We start from the raw sequence: 13,005 nt of genomic DNA, 5'->3' as shown, positions 1-13,005 counted from the left end.
GGGGGATTACAAGTTCAGATAAATTAGGAGGCTAATTACATGCAGCTAAACAAGGGAACCTGAATTTCAGGCAACTGTAAATTTAGCATTCTGGTATTAAAAATTGTGTTAAATGGGATTTGCTTTTACATAATGGACCCCGTCTAATGAGCCCCTTTACTCAAGCACACAAGCGTGTAAGCACACTGTCAGCAACCTCCCCACACAATTTACGGATTTTTCTTTTAAACCAACAACTTTGAATCTAGCGTGGGGTGGCAACCTTTGTGGAAGATAAGGAAAAGCTGCACTGTCTGGTAAAGATCCCACTCTGTATCTTTCAAGATTGCAGTCAGTCATCCCACTAGTGTGGTGTTTACAGTGTCAAGATGGGGGGGCTAAAGAGGCCCAGGTTCAATCCCCACTAACACATGAACCTCAGGTTGTTGTAGAACGCAGGAGATGGGGGATAAGCATGTTTGCTGCCTTGAGATCCTTGAAAACAGGGGACCTCCTTTCCTTGCTGAGGCTCCCCACGCAATTTGAAACCTTGATTACATAGAGGAGAGCTTTCCTAAGTATATACAAGAGACATCCAACTCCAGACCTTCACCCTCAAATTCTTGGAAGGCTCTAAAGCAGCAGCTCTGAAGACATGCCCTGTGTCCCCACTTCTCATGTGCTCGTTTACATGTTTGTCTACATCAAACACCCAAATAGGACATGCCGGGTTACGAGAGAAGTCCATCATCCTCTTCAGGCAGTTATCCTTAACATGTGAAGGGGGAAGTGTGCAAGGAGCTATGGCAGATGTGTCAGTCCTGCTCCAACATTCCTCCCTGCCCTCCTGTGTTTAGCATGAAGGTGTGATGGGATCTTCTAAGTTCTAAGAGTGTTTGGCTGAACATAGTTGGAAGCCTCTGTGTGATCAGGAAGCTTGCAATACCAGGGTTCCTGATCATGAGGTTTGTAAAGTGGAGCAGCTACCTGCCCTCGCATCTTCAAGCTCAACACCTTAAGAGGGTTTAGGGCCTGACAGAAAAAAGGATCATACGTCACTTGAGGCAGCATGTTTGCACCAGAGATATTAAACAAAAACCACCTAGGCCGCAATTCCATTCTCAGTTTCCTGAGAGGGAGTCCCACTGAACTTGGTAGGTCTTTGTTTTGAATAGACACGTAGTCGATTGTACTGTGGTTTGGACTCTACTGCACTTCTTCATAAAAGGTAAAGCAGTGTAAAAATAAAAGACAACCAAGTCACAGTCAGAAAAAAACACACAATTAGGCTGCAACCATTCAGCCACTTGCAAAATTTACTTCTAAAAATAACTCCAGCAATCTATCTGTAAAAGTTATCAGCAACAACATGCAACAGGCAACAAATATTTTATTTCTATTACTAAAAATACATTTAATTCAAAAGTACAATCCAATGTAACCCATGATGAAGTGGCCCATTCAGGAAAGTGATTATAAATATAGCATTTCTACTTTCTTCCATAACCATCCTCTCACATTTAACAGGTCCACGTCTTAATATTATTACTGCACTTTGCATGTACAAGAGTTTCTCAATGAACATTACTTAAACACTTAGAAACTCTTTTAGGACTATATTGGCATTATCAGTGTCACTTGGTAGTTGCAGCAACTCAGTGTGCATTATCATGCATAGTTTTTAAAGGAGTACAAATGTTTAAAAAGACACACCATTTCACAAGCATGCTAATAAAAAATCCAATCAATCCAATTTCTGCAAAACGTGAAGAGGGCTTTGGGCACAAGCTCCACTGAAACGAACATGAGCTGTGTAAAACTACGTTCATGCAACTCCCATTTCAACTGGCCTTTCTTGTTTGTTCAGTCTTTAACCAACTTCTCAACTGCATTTTTTTAAAATTAAAAAATACACTATTTCTGAAGTATACACTTTAGGTTAGAAAGTTATAGGACTTGACTGGTACATCTGAAAACAGAAGAGACCTGCAAGAGCTGATGAAAGGCCTATTTAGGCCAATTTTCTGTTACCCAGCAACTAGTCACCAGGGTCACCATGCCTATGGGAAGACCACAAGCCAGACATGAGTGCAATCATCATTTCCTGTTGCCCCCTGGTGAGTGAAATTTGGAGGTAGGCAGATTTATCCTCTATTAATATTTTGCCTGTTTTTCAAGCAATACATGTCCAGGTCCAATGAAACTACAGAAAGCTTGGATGGGCAGAATTATGTGCCAGTCGCAACATAAACAGAAGAAAAATAAGGACAATAAAGTTTGCAGTTCAGTGCCCTTAAACATTCATATTAAGAGAGGCAGAAGCCCTACATATACTTACCTGAGAATAAGCCACACTGAACAGTAGTCACCAATATTAGGCTGCACAGGACTTAACTTTATAATTACTTTGGACATATGCCTGGCTCATTAATCTATATAGGAGACTTCATGAATACTCTAAATTAAATGCTCCACTACAGGAGTGACTAACCTATGGTACGCCCAGCTCCTCTCAGCCATGGCCAGCATGACCAACGGTCAGGGATGATGATGATCAAGTGTCTTATCTGTTCTTTACCATAAAGTCTCAGGGCATGTGACTTCAATTTAAAAATACAATTTAAAAATATGTTAAAACAATTTACAAATCAAAATAGGGTAGGCCCTAAAACTATGTATCATGGGCATCAAAAGGCCAAAGTAAAGAGGTGGACTCATGGAAGTGTAGCGTTGAAAGGGACCCTGTGGATCACCCAGTCCAAGCCCCTGCAATACAGGAATATGCCATTGTCTCATAAAGGGGTCAAACATACGACCTTGGCATTCTGAGCACCACACTTTGACCCAACTAACCTACCCAGAACCCAGAACCAATAGATATTGATGGCAGATGTCTTGTTGATCCTCTCCTCAGACAAGGTCCTATTTAGATGACATGTGCAAGAGGAGCAGTTTGCACATGAACATGAAAATGGCCTGCCATAAACCAACTGATGAAGAACAACATCGCAACTTTCAAGGGCTGCTTCAGTTATCTCATCAGGGCAAATTCTTATTAAAAAAAATCTTTAAAACGCCTTTCAAAAGTGCATTATCTAGGCACTTCTGGAAAAGTCCCAGCCCTGCCTTTGCATGGTTGTTTGGGGAAAAGGCTGCATATGATAGTGGCAACAATCACGGAGCCAAGAGGAGTGGTGGAAGCCCTTCTGAAGTATCCCATCAGTGAGCCAATTGAAGCCTTCCCCTTCAAGTAGTGTGACTCACAAGTCTCCACTTGTATTCTTCTCTACTGACTAGTCTTATTTAATGGCAGGTACAGTGCAACTGAAACTATTGAATGAAAAAAAATATCCCGAAAGCATAGTTCTTTTTATTTTGTGCAAAAGCTCAGAGATGTATTGTTACAATTGCATCCATAAAGACATGTATAAAGTTTATCATCCACTCCACAGCAGGTCACACAACAGGTCAATGGTGGTGCTAGGAATCTTGTGTCAATCAAGTAATAATTATTTCAGTTAAGCATGTCGTAATGCTCATTGCTGATAAGGACACTGTCAAGGGCTCCTTTGCAACAGCAAAAACGAGTTCAGTCTTTCTTCTGTAGTATATAAAAAGTAACTTAGAAGCTTGGAACTGAGAATGTTCTCTTACCAGATCTTATTTTCCTTCATCACATGTACAGAGCTGCTGTTGTTGCTTGCAACCCATTCAGATGCTGAAGAAAGACAAAAAGACAGTTAAATTTTGATCCCATTGCTTTGGCTGAGCTTCTTAAATGCCGTGACCCAAGAGGAAATTAAAACAATATGCATAAACATTTAGCAGCGGTCAAGCCAAAAGCTTATCCTGTTCACTAGCAACCAGATTGAGGGTGGGGAATCAAATTCTGAGCTGGAGATTGAAAAAAATTAACAGAGAAGTTTCATATTGCGAGTTTATAATGAAGCCTAGTGCCACAAGGGTTTTATTTCTAAGTAGTAGAAGAGTCGAGGAGCATATGATGAACGGCAGAATCTAAAGGCAGCGTTCCTTTGATCTGAAAGGCTGAAAGATTACTAGAAACCTCTAAGTAGAAGATGTGGGCACAATCGCTGTGTGTAAACATGACTTCTATATGCAGTATCTATTATATATTATATCTATTAGGCAGCTCTAATTTAGAGATCCACTTAGTAATCAGGTGGGTTCAATTACCACCCATATGCTGGAAAGCATATGATCAAAGGCTTGGAATGCAAGTCATTGGCATTGCTCTGGTTACAGAGGAACAAGCCTGGGGAGTAAGTCATAACTCAATAACAAGTTTTGCCTTGTTTTTGGCCAGGGCTTCTAATATAACAGGAGCCACCATTTCCATCAGTCCTCTGCTTTCCGAGACTATTCTGCAGCAGAATACACAAAAGGCAGAGAAAGCAAGGCAGAAGCATAGCTGGCGATGGATGCGGCTGCCTACAGGTTATTGGTGCAGCCAGAGGGACCCATCATTAGAGAGCTCTGTGCCTTTGCATTGCATGGAGTGGGCAATGTACACCAAGTGTGGCAAAAGACATATCAACTTTGTTGACTATAGGATGTCCCGTGAGCTACTGCATCAGCTAAGGAGCTGGTAGGTTCAGATTGCGGCAAAGATTTAATTTGAAGATCCAGATAATGTCTACTAAATGTAAATAATTATTTGGCAAACAGAACAAGTTGCTCAAATGAATTGCATGCTCCAAATGTTACCATAGCTAGGCTGGATTCTAGTTGGCCGCAGATATATTTTTCAACTTTGTAGCACTGTGATTACAGCATCCAGTGCCCATCACATCACTGGCATAAGTGAGCATATAATAAGATCCACAGATTCTGATGCCTTGTAACTTAAGAAGCGCATTGTATTTGACAATTCTAAATTAGCAAATGAACCTGATTTAAGTTCCCCCGTATAGATGAAATGGTATATTTTCCGATCTATTAAAAAAACCCCACAACTCAGTCCCTTGCAGAACTGATGTTATACACCTTATAATCCCTTCTAAGCTCTGCCATCTGTCAAAGAACATTCCCTGTGTCAAAACACACTGAATAGCTACAGCATCAGAAAATACAGGCTCCAGGGGATGGGGGAAGAGACGAATAAATAATTTCAAACTGTACTTTTTTTGCGTGGGAACTACAAATGCATTTTGAGCTGCTATGGAAAATACCGGTATATGCTATATATTGCCATTCTGCTTCATAGTGAGATTTGATTCTTTTTTTAAAAAGGACCTCTGTGTTACTCCTCTAAAACATGCACAACACACTAAGCTCAAATATCAGTCCTCCTATTGCATGCCAAACAATTCTGGGTGCATATCATTTAGGAAACAATAAAATAAGCCCATGTGCCATTTTATAACAGATGCACAGCAAAGCAACCAACAGAGTGTAGCTCAAGTAAAACAGCAAAGTGAACAAGTTCTTTTATTAAACTAACATTGCAGGTTATTTTGGTTCCTTTTGAGATGGCCATTCTCACTTCAGCCAATAAACAGATACAAGAGCACTCTTTATTCATTAGACACTGTAAATTTGCTTGGTATTTTAATGGAAGACACATTTGATTCAAGTCGGTCCAAATCACGTATGCATTCTGGAGCACTCAACACTATTCAAAGCCTTCGAACAAGCTCATGTTTCACTGTATTTATTTTCAACATCTGTTCACATATGCATTTGTTTGGCTGGTACATGCTTTACATAGAACAATCTAAAATTTACATGACAGTATTGCTTGAGAGAGGAGTGGAACGGAAACCCAGTGGTGCCAAGTGTTCTCCGTAACAGTTTCTGAAAATAGCCCAGGACTGTCTCAGGAAGCATAGCAAAGCCCTGTTCTTAGAAACATAGATGTGTCTGTGAAAATCCCATAGTGTTTCAAACTGGCCCAACAAATACACCATTATTAAAATTATTTTAAAATTGGTACCTCCTGTATTCAAAAAGTCAATTGCTCTTCTCATGCACTTGTAATCTTTAAGTTACATTTAGCAGAACGTGATTACAGTTAGAGGAATTATGTCTTTAAAAGCTAACAAGCAAATTGTAGTAGAGTTTCTATTTACCCCTGAGTCTTAAAATAGGGGGTTGACTTTTAAATAGGCAAGTGGGGGGGGGGGAAAGCTTGAAGAGACTTAGCTTTACCTAAAATTAGGTAGGGACACTTTAAAAACACCAGAACTGAGGACAACTGTAAAATTAAGTTCTGCAGGATGCTGAACGATGATAACTAGGCTTCAGTCCCTATGCTCAACTACATAGGAATGAGAGCCATTAACACACTGGGATCTGTTTCCAAGTAAACATGCACAATATTGCTTTGCTAAGTTTTTTCAGTATTTTATCAGACCTAGCTGAAGTAATTAGATTTCACAAGCAAAACTAAGCATAGAACTTACTACGTGGATTACCAAGACCTGATAAAATAGCTTCGCTTAAAATTAGTTTATCAGAATTCTGTTAAGAGCCAGTTTAGAGAGCGGCATCAACATTCTGCACAGTTTCCTTTTGCTGCTACTTAAGTTACTGGCCAGAAAGAGCAACATATTCACTTTTGTTTCCTGCAACCCTGCAACATCTGCAGCATCCAAAGTAAATGCGATTTCTGCTTATAAACGTGTGTGACACAAATCATGTAACAATGTAAAAAAGAGAGCGATGCAATACATGTCACAGGTAGATTTGAAATTTGCCCCACATACCTGTCTCTGTATTTACAGACTTGGCTTCTTCAATACTGCCTTTGGATCAACACTGAGATTACAAGCGACTGCCCAGCCGCAAAAGCTAAATGCATTAATTAGAAACTTCCTTTTTGTTCTCACAAATGTGCAGAGGTGGCAAATGGGGTTCTCAACTGCACCACTTGAGAAACGCTAGCGGTGGGCTCACAGGATTGCATACTCCTCCATACCCCTAGCATAAAAAACTAGGCATTTTTGGGAAAAGGCTGCTCCACACTTACACACCCCACAGTGCCAATATGCCTGTTTTCTGTATGAGGGGAGTGAATCAAGCAGCACTGATGTGTTCGTGCACATTCACCACCGGCTTGTTTGCTGTTTGTGAGAACTAAGACACAACAATACTTATTTTCTAGCCAGGCTCCAACCCTGTTTACTTAGGAGTAAGCCAGTGTACTTAGTAGAACTTAGAACTTACTTCCAAGTAAACATGCGTGGAATGTGTCTGTACGTGTAGTTATCACAGCAGCCTATCGCTCAAAGCTTTAAACACTTTACCCAAGAATAAGCCCCTTTCAGTCCAATTCATTTCAAAAAGAATGGGCTAAGCAAATGCATGAATTTCCCTCCCGCTGAAATCCACAGAACTTGTAAGATTATGGACAAGTACCTGGGAGTAAACCCTACCAGCCTATATATGTTTTTAATTGCAGGTGTTTTTAATAGTTACATCACTTTGGAATACTTTGGGAAAAGCAATTCACAAATGAAATTAATACATTAAACAACCCACCCACTGGAACTTACTTCTGAGCAAATATACCCAGGATTAGACTGCAGGAGTGCATGGTTCAGCAGCAATTCCCACCAATTTCAATGACTGTCCTAAGGATCAGATTCAGAATTGTAGCGGCAATTTAATGAGCCCTCACCAGCAGAGTTATGGCAGTTGAACAGCTGCCACATTCTAGGAACAGGATATGAAAATCAACATTGCTTATCGAAAGAGACGGTTGTTTGCATGCAGTTTAAAATAAAGAAGTGCAAATCAGTATAGTTTTGTACATTCCTAGTCTCTCCGAAAGGTAAATGACAGCAATGGGGGAAAAAATGAATTCAAGCAAATATCTTAACATTTGAAAGCTCCACCATGTTTTGTAATGGGGAAATAATTTTTCCCCCACTGAAGAAACTGTGTCCATTCCATACTGTGCTTCATTTCCAGATCAGAGCATTAAAAACAGCAAACTTCAGCAAAACAAAAGTTCCTGTAAGAGCATTTATTGAATTATTTAAAAGTTCAAACTCAGTTCACATGCAGTTTATAGGGTCCCTCCCTTTTTTAAAAAAATCCTGTTTTCATGTAAATTGCAAACACTTGTACTGAGGTTTTCAGTTTCTCCCCGCCTACCATGTAAATTTGTCAACTATTTGCATGCTCACTATTTTATGTGCTTCTTTATACAAAGAACTTTCCTTTTCCCTTTTTAAAAAGGCATGTTCTAAATGTGCACTACAAGGATTCTTCACCGTTCAGGATGCATAAAAGCAACATGGGTACTGATGGACCAAACATTTCTCCCAAAAGAAGTTGAGGCAGCCTTTGTTGAATCGTACTTTTTAATAAGCCCTCGTGGTTTGAGAACATCAGAGTGGGAGAAGGTGGAGGTGGGGGGAGTGAAAATGTCCTTTTCTTTTTTAGGTGCCAAGAGAGAGAGAGAGAGAGAGAGAGAGATGTTTCCAAGCAAAGGCTGGTAGCAAGTTGCAAAGCAAACAGGCAGGGAGGCGGTAGCAGCAGCAGCAGCATGTTTTCGTACATACAGCCTGATATCATGCACAATCGACTGTGGATAATAATAATGGCAACTTGTACAGGTAGGCATAATTCTCTGTATGGTGCATGTCAAGTCTGCGATGCCTCGAAGGGTGTATGCCGGGAGCAGAAAGCACACACATTTCAGGGGGGTAAAGCTAAAGTCTACATTCCATGCATAGCTATTGCGCCCCATGGCCTGCTTCCCTGCAACGCATCTTCAGACATCAGAATTGGAGCTGAGGTTGGTTAGCCGGGGATCTGCGTTGATCTCATACCTGTAGTGATAGCCCTCCATGTGGTCTCTACAGGCGTCCCTGATATTGTACATCCACTTTTTGATCCCTTTGCGGTTCAAGTACAAAACCAGGAGGAAAATGGCACCGATGAGGGCCAAGACTATCCCGAGGAAGACATAAGAGGTCTGCAGCTGAGTCTGGTTATCGGTCGGCTCTGGGCAGCTCAGCTCTGAAAAATCAATGGCCACCAAGGACCTGTTCTCCATCCCTTTGGGGTAAGAGCACTTGAGGGATGACTTGGCCTCCACCAGGTCACTCTCCTTGAGCCAGCTGACCATGTCCTCGATGCCGCAGTCGCAGACCCAGGCATTGTGGGTGAGGTTGAGGCTGGTGAGTCGAGGAAGGCCTCGGAGCTGCAGGAGGGTGCTGTTCCTCAGGCGTTTGAGGGCATTGCCGCTGAGGTTGACGCTCTGGAGCTGACGGAGGTTCTCGAGCGTCACGCCGTGCAGACTCACCAGGGAGTTGTTGTGCAGGTCCAGGTGCTGCAGGCTGTGTAGCGCAGCGAACATGCCCTGGGGCAGGTAGAGCAGGGTGTTTTCGGAGAGGTCCAGGCGCTTCAAGTTGAGGAAAGCCTCTTGCTGAAGCAGCTGGGCCACGGCGGCCACATAGCTGTTGTTATAGAGGGAGTTGCGCAGGTTCAGCTCCTCTAGGGGGCTGCTGGTGTTGCCCAGGGCCATGGGGCTGAGCTCGAGGAGGGAGTTGTCGCTGAGGTCCAGCTGCTTCAAGCTGGGCAGCCCGGCAAAGGTCCCAGCCTCCACCCACTGCAGGCGATTACCGCTCAGGTTGAGGCTGCTGAGTTCTAGAAGGGTCTCTGGGGGGAACGAGGCGGACGAGACGTTCTGGATGTGGTTGCCCATGAGGAAGAGGTTCCGCACATAGCGGGGCAGGCCCACGGGCACCTCCGTCAGGTTCCTGTTGATGCACTTCACCGTCCTGGCTGCCTCGGAGCAGTCGCAAGTTCCCGGGCAATCAGCCGTCTGCTGAGCCAAAACCCAACCAGAGAGGACCACCACCAGCAGCAGCAGCAGCGGTTCAAGCCACCCGGCTCCTCTCTTCTCCCCAGTTGGTGTGGGGGGTGCAGAGCCCCAAAGAGAGCACCCCAGCATCACCGCCTCTGCCAGGGGCTGCTCTTTTGTGGCACTCACACAGCGATTTCGGCCGCTTCGTGCAAGCTGGGGGAAGCTGGAGAATGCAAGCCTGCTAAGAGGTCAATCCCGGCACAGTCAATGCTCCTGGGAGAAGTGGGAGCAAAGCAAACCCCTCCTCTTCAGCGCAACCGACTTAGATCGTGTGGCACCAGCACCAGGGTGTGAGCAGGAGCCCAGCCAACAATGCAGAGCAGTTCCTTCCTGTCTTGTTTTGTGGGGGAGCTCTCGGGGGGCCCCCCAAAGTCCTCCGTTTGCTCCTTCTCACATCCAGCCACCCCTGAAAGAAGCCACAAAGAGAAAGTATGAAAGTCACGGAAGCATCGCATGCCAAGCCACTTTCGCTTGCAGACGCTCTCTTCTCCTTTCTCCAGCCCACCTCTACACAGTCCTTCTCGAAAGCTTTGCCCCTACTCATCCACGTCTAGCCACAAAACCAAGTAGAACTTGAGCATTACTGCAAAAGACAGTCTGGGCTTGTCTTTGGTTTTACTACATTATGAAATAGGTTGGGAGGGGGACACCTCACATCTGAAGAATTTTTAACAGCAGACCATGAATCTCGCCTTAGGTTCATTCTGTCTCCTCCTCCTCTATGGAGAGTCACCTTCCAGCCAAGAAGAACACATGCAAAAAGCAGCAACTGTCTGAATTCTAGAGGCTGCAAACAAGAGAGGATTGCCACCACTTTTTACATCCTTCTCGCGATCTTTCCCATGCATCTGACTGGACCCTGCTGGAAACACACCAACCCAACGGGACTTCGCTCTGGTCCAGTTTTTAAGCCACCTCGCCCCCCAAAAAAACTTCCCACCACTTTCCAAGGTCACATATTTCATCCACTCCGTGAGACCAAGTTTCTCTCCTGTGCCTTTTTAGAGACGTGACGTTTTAATCCGCGCAGCTTTTTGGAACTACGGAACTACCCCCCTCTCCCCACCCCTTCAAAGCGCGCCTTCACCATCACGTTGTATAACCGGGCGATCTTGCAAGTTTTCTTAACTCCCGTCTCTGTTGGAAAAGCGGAAAGTCCCTGCTGCCCCTGGGCTCTTTTCTCAACTTCTCTCTCCCCTTCCACCAGATTCCCGCCAGGAAACCTCGAGATTCCGCAGAGATTCCACGCTCACAAAATAAAATCCCCCCTCCCGCGGCTCCTCCGCCTCCTTTTCTCCCTACAAAGACTCGCTTTGAAAGTCCATCAATCCCATCGAATTTAGTTGGGCTTCACTTTGGAATCTAAAGATGCGCAGAGTCCGGCCGCGCGTCGGGTACCGAGCAAAGCGCGCCGGCTCTGGGCGCAGGTACAGTACAGACAAGATCGCGCCTGACCTGGATCCAATCCGGACTCGTCTCTCTGTCTGCTCCTTTTCCTGCGCGGATGGGCGACGAGGAGCGAGGTCCTAGCGGCAGCAGCAGGATGGGCCCTGCTCGCACCGCTGGCCGCCCCTCCCCGCGCCTCCTTACCTGGCTGCCTCTCCTGGCGCGCGCGGCTCCCTCTCCAGCCAGTCCCGTGCAAACTCCGCCGCCGAGTGCGAACTACATGGCGCAGGCAGCAACTTTCCCTCCCACTCCCTGGCCGTGCCTCTGGCCCAGCCTCCGCTGCCAGGAGAAACCAATGGCAGGCGCGGCCGCGGGGGAAGCCGCGCGCCACGCCCTCGGCCGACGCCGGATCCTGCTCGCCGCCGCTGGGCGCGCGGAGGCTGCTGGAGCCGAAGCGGCGGCGGCCGCCGCTGCTGGGCTAGTGGCGAGCGGCGTCCCGGGGGCAGCGTTCGCTCGGAAGCCTCAGTCCGTTTGGTGGAAACGCCTTCGCGGTTAGAGAAAGGCACTTGGCTTGCTTTTGTTCGCGCCACAGATTCCAGGATTGAGCCGTACCTGGCACTGAGCAAGGGCGCACGCGGTAGGGTGGAAGGGGATCTATTTGCATTACAATCCTAGATGTAGTTGCTGGTAGGTAGCCGTGTTGGTCTGCCGTAGTCGAAACAAAATAAAACAAAATTCCTTCCAGCACCTTGGAGACCAACTAAGTTTGTTTGGTATGAGCTTTTGTGTGCATGCACACTTTTTGCATGGACACGAAAGCTCATGCCAATAACAAACTTAGTTGGTCTCTAAGGTGCTACTAGGGACTTGTGGCGCTGTGGGTTAAAACACAGAGCCTAGGACTTGCCGATCAGAAGGTCGGCGGTTCGAATCCCCGTGACGGGGTGAGCTCCCGTTGCTCAGTCCCAGCTCCTGCCAACCTAGCAGTCGAAAGCACTTCAAAGTGCAAGTAGATAAATAGGTACCGCTCTGGCAGGAAGGTAAACGGTGTTTCTGTGCGCTGCTCTGGTTCGCCAGAAGCGGCTTAGTCATGCTGGCCACATGACCCGGAAGCTGTATGCCAGCTCCCTCGGCCAATAAAGCGAGATGAGCGCCGCAACCCCGGAGTCGGCCACGACTGGACCTAATGGTCAGGGGTCCCTTTACCTTTTTACGTGCTTATACAGGTACTCAGCGTTCTTTTATTTCCCAAGGCTTCAGAACAGTTCTGAGGTTGATTTCCTCAAATTCCCCTGAAGTAACCTACGAGTGACATGACTGATTTCTCAAACTCTGTGACACTGGTTTTAATTAAAGTGTTATATACTTTTTTGTTTTGTTTTGTTTTTTTACTCCTTAACAGAGAAGCCTCAGAGAAGTTCAGAAGTTGAATTGAATTGAGTAATGCCTTAGGTCACATCCACACCATGGCTCCCCCCCCCCAGGAATCCTGGGAACTGTTAAGGGTGCTGGGAATTGTAGCTCTGTGCAGAGGAGGGCAACCAAGATGATCAAGGGTCTGGGAAGCAAAGCTTTATGAGGAACAGTTGGCGGAGTTCCAGGTATGTTTAGCCTGGAAAAGAGGATACTGAGAAGAGATATAAGAGCCGTCTTCAGGTATCTCAAGGGCTGTCATGTGGAAGATGGAGCAAGCTTCTTTTCTCCTGCTCTGGAAGGTAGGACTTGAACCCATGGCTTCATGTTACAAGAAAGGAGATTCCGACTAAACATCAGGAAGAACTTCCTGACAGTAAGAGCTG

General features: G+C 45.3%; 1 protein-coding gene across 3 annotated transcripts; it reads right to left on the bottom strand.

The window, feature by feature from the left end:
- Positions 1-1,351: 1,351 nt before the first annotated feature.
- Positions 1,352-11,527, bottom strand: TPBG (trophoblast glycoprotein). 3 transcript variants are annotated; one of them, XM_081186170.1, is made up of 3 exons: positions 11,411-11,527; positions 8,781-10,226; positions 1,352-3,697 (listed from the first exon to the last, which is right to left on the bottom strand). In XM_081186170.1, the coding sequence occupies exons 2-3, from the start codon at positions 9,905-9,907 to the stop codon at positions 3,691-3,693; spliced, it is 1,134 nt and encodes a 377-aa protein (XP_081042296.1). In that variant the 5' UTR covers positions 9,908-10,226; positions 11,411-11,527; the 3' UTR covers positions 1,352-3,690. The 3 variants fall into 3 exon arrangements, with proteins under 3 accessions (XP_081042296.1, XP_081042294.1, XP_081042295.1); XM_081186168.1 differs by lacking the exon at positions 1,352-3,697 and having other exon boundaries at positions 5,638-10,226; XM_081186169.1 differs by lacking the exons at positions 1,352-3,697; positions 11,411-11,527 and adding an exon at positions 11,276-11,404 and having other exon boundaries at positions 5,638-10,226.
- Positions 11,528-13,005: the final 1,478 nt, after the last annotated feature.

Source organism: Podarcis bocagei (genome assembly GCF_964188305.1).
Source record: "Podarcis bocagei genome assembly, chromosome: 3".
NCBI lineage: Eukaryota > Metazoa > Chordata > Lepidosauria > Squamata > Lacertidae > Podarcis > Podarcis bocagei.
The sequence above is the reverse complement of the archived record's forward strand: the minus strand, read 5'-3'. Positions and strand labels throughout refer to the sequence as shown.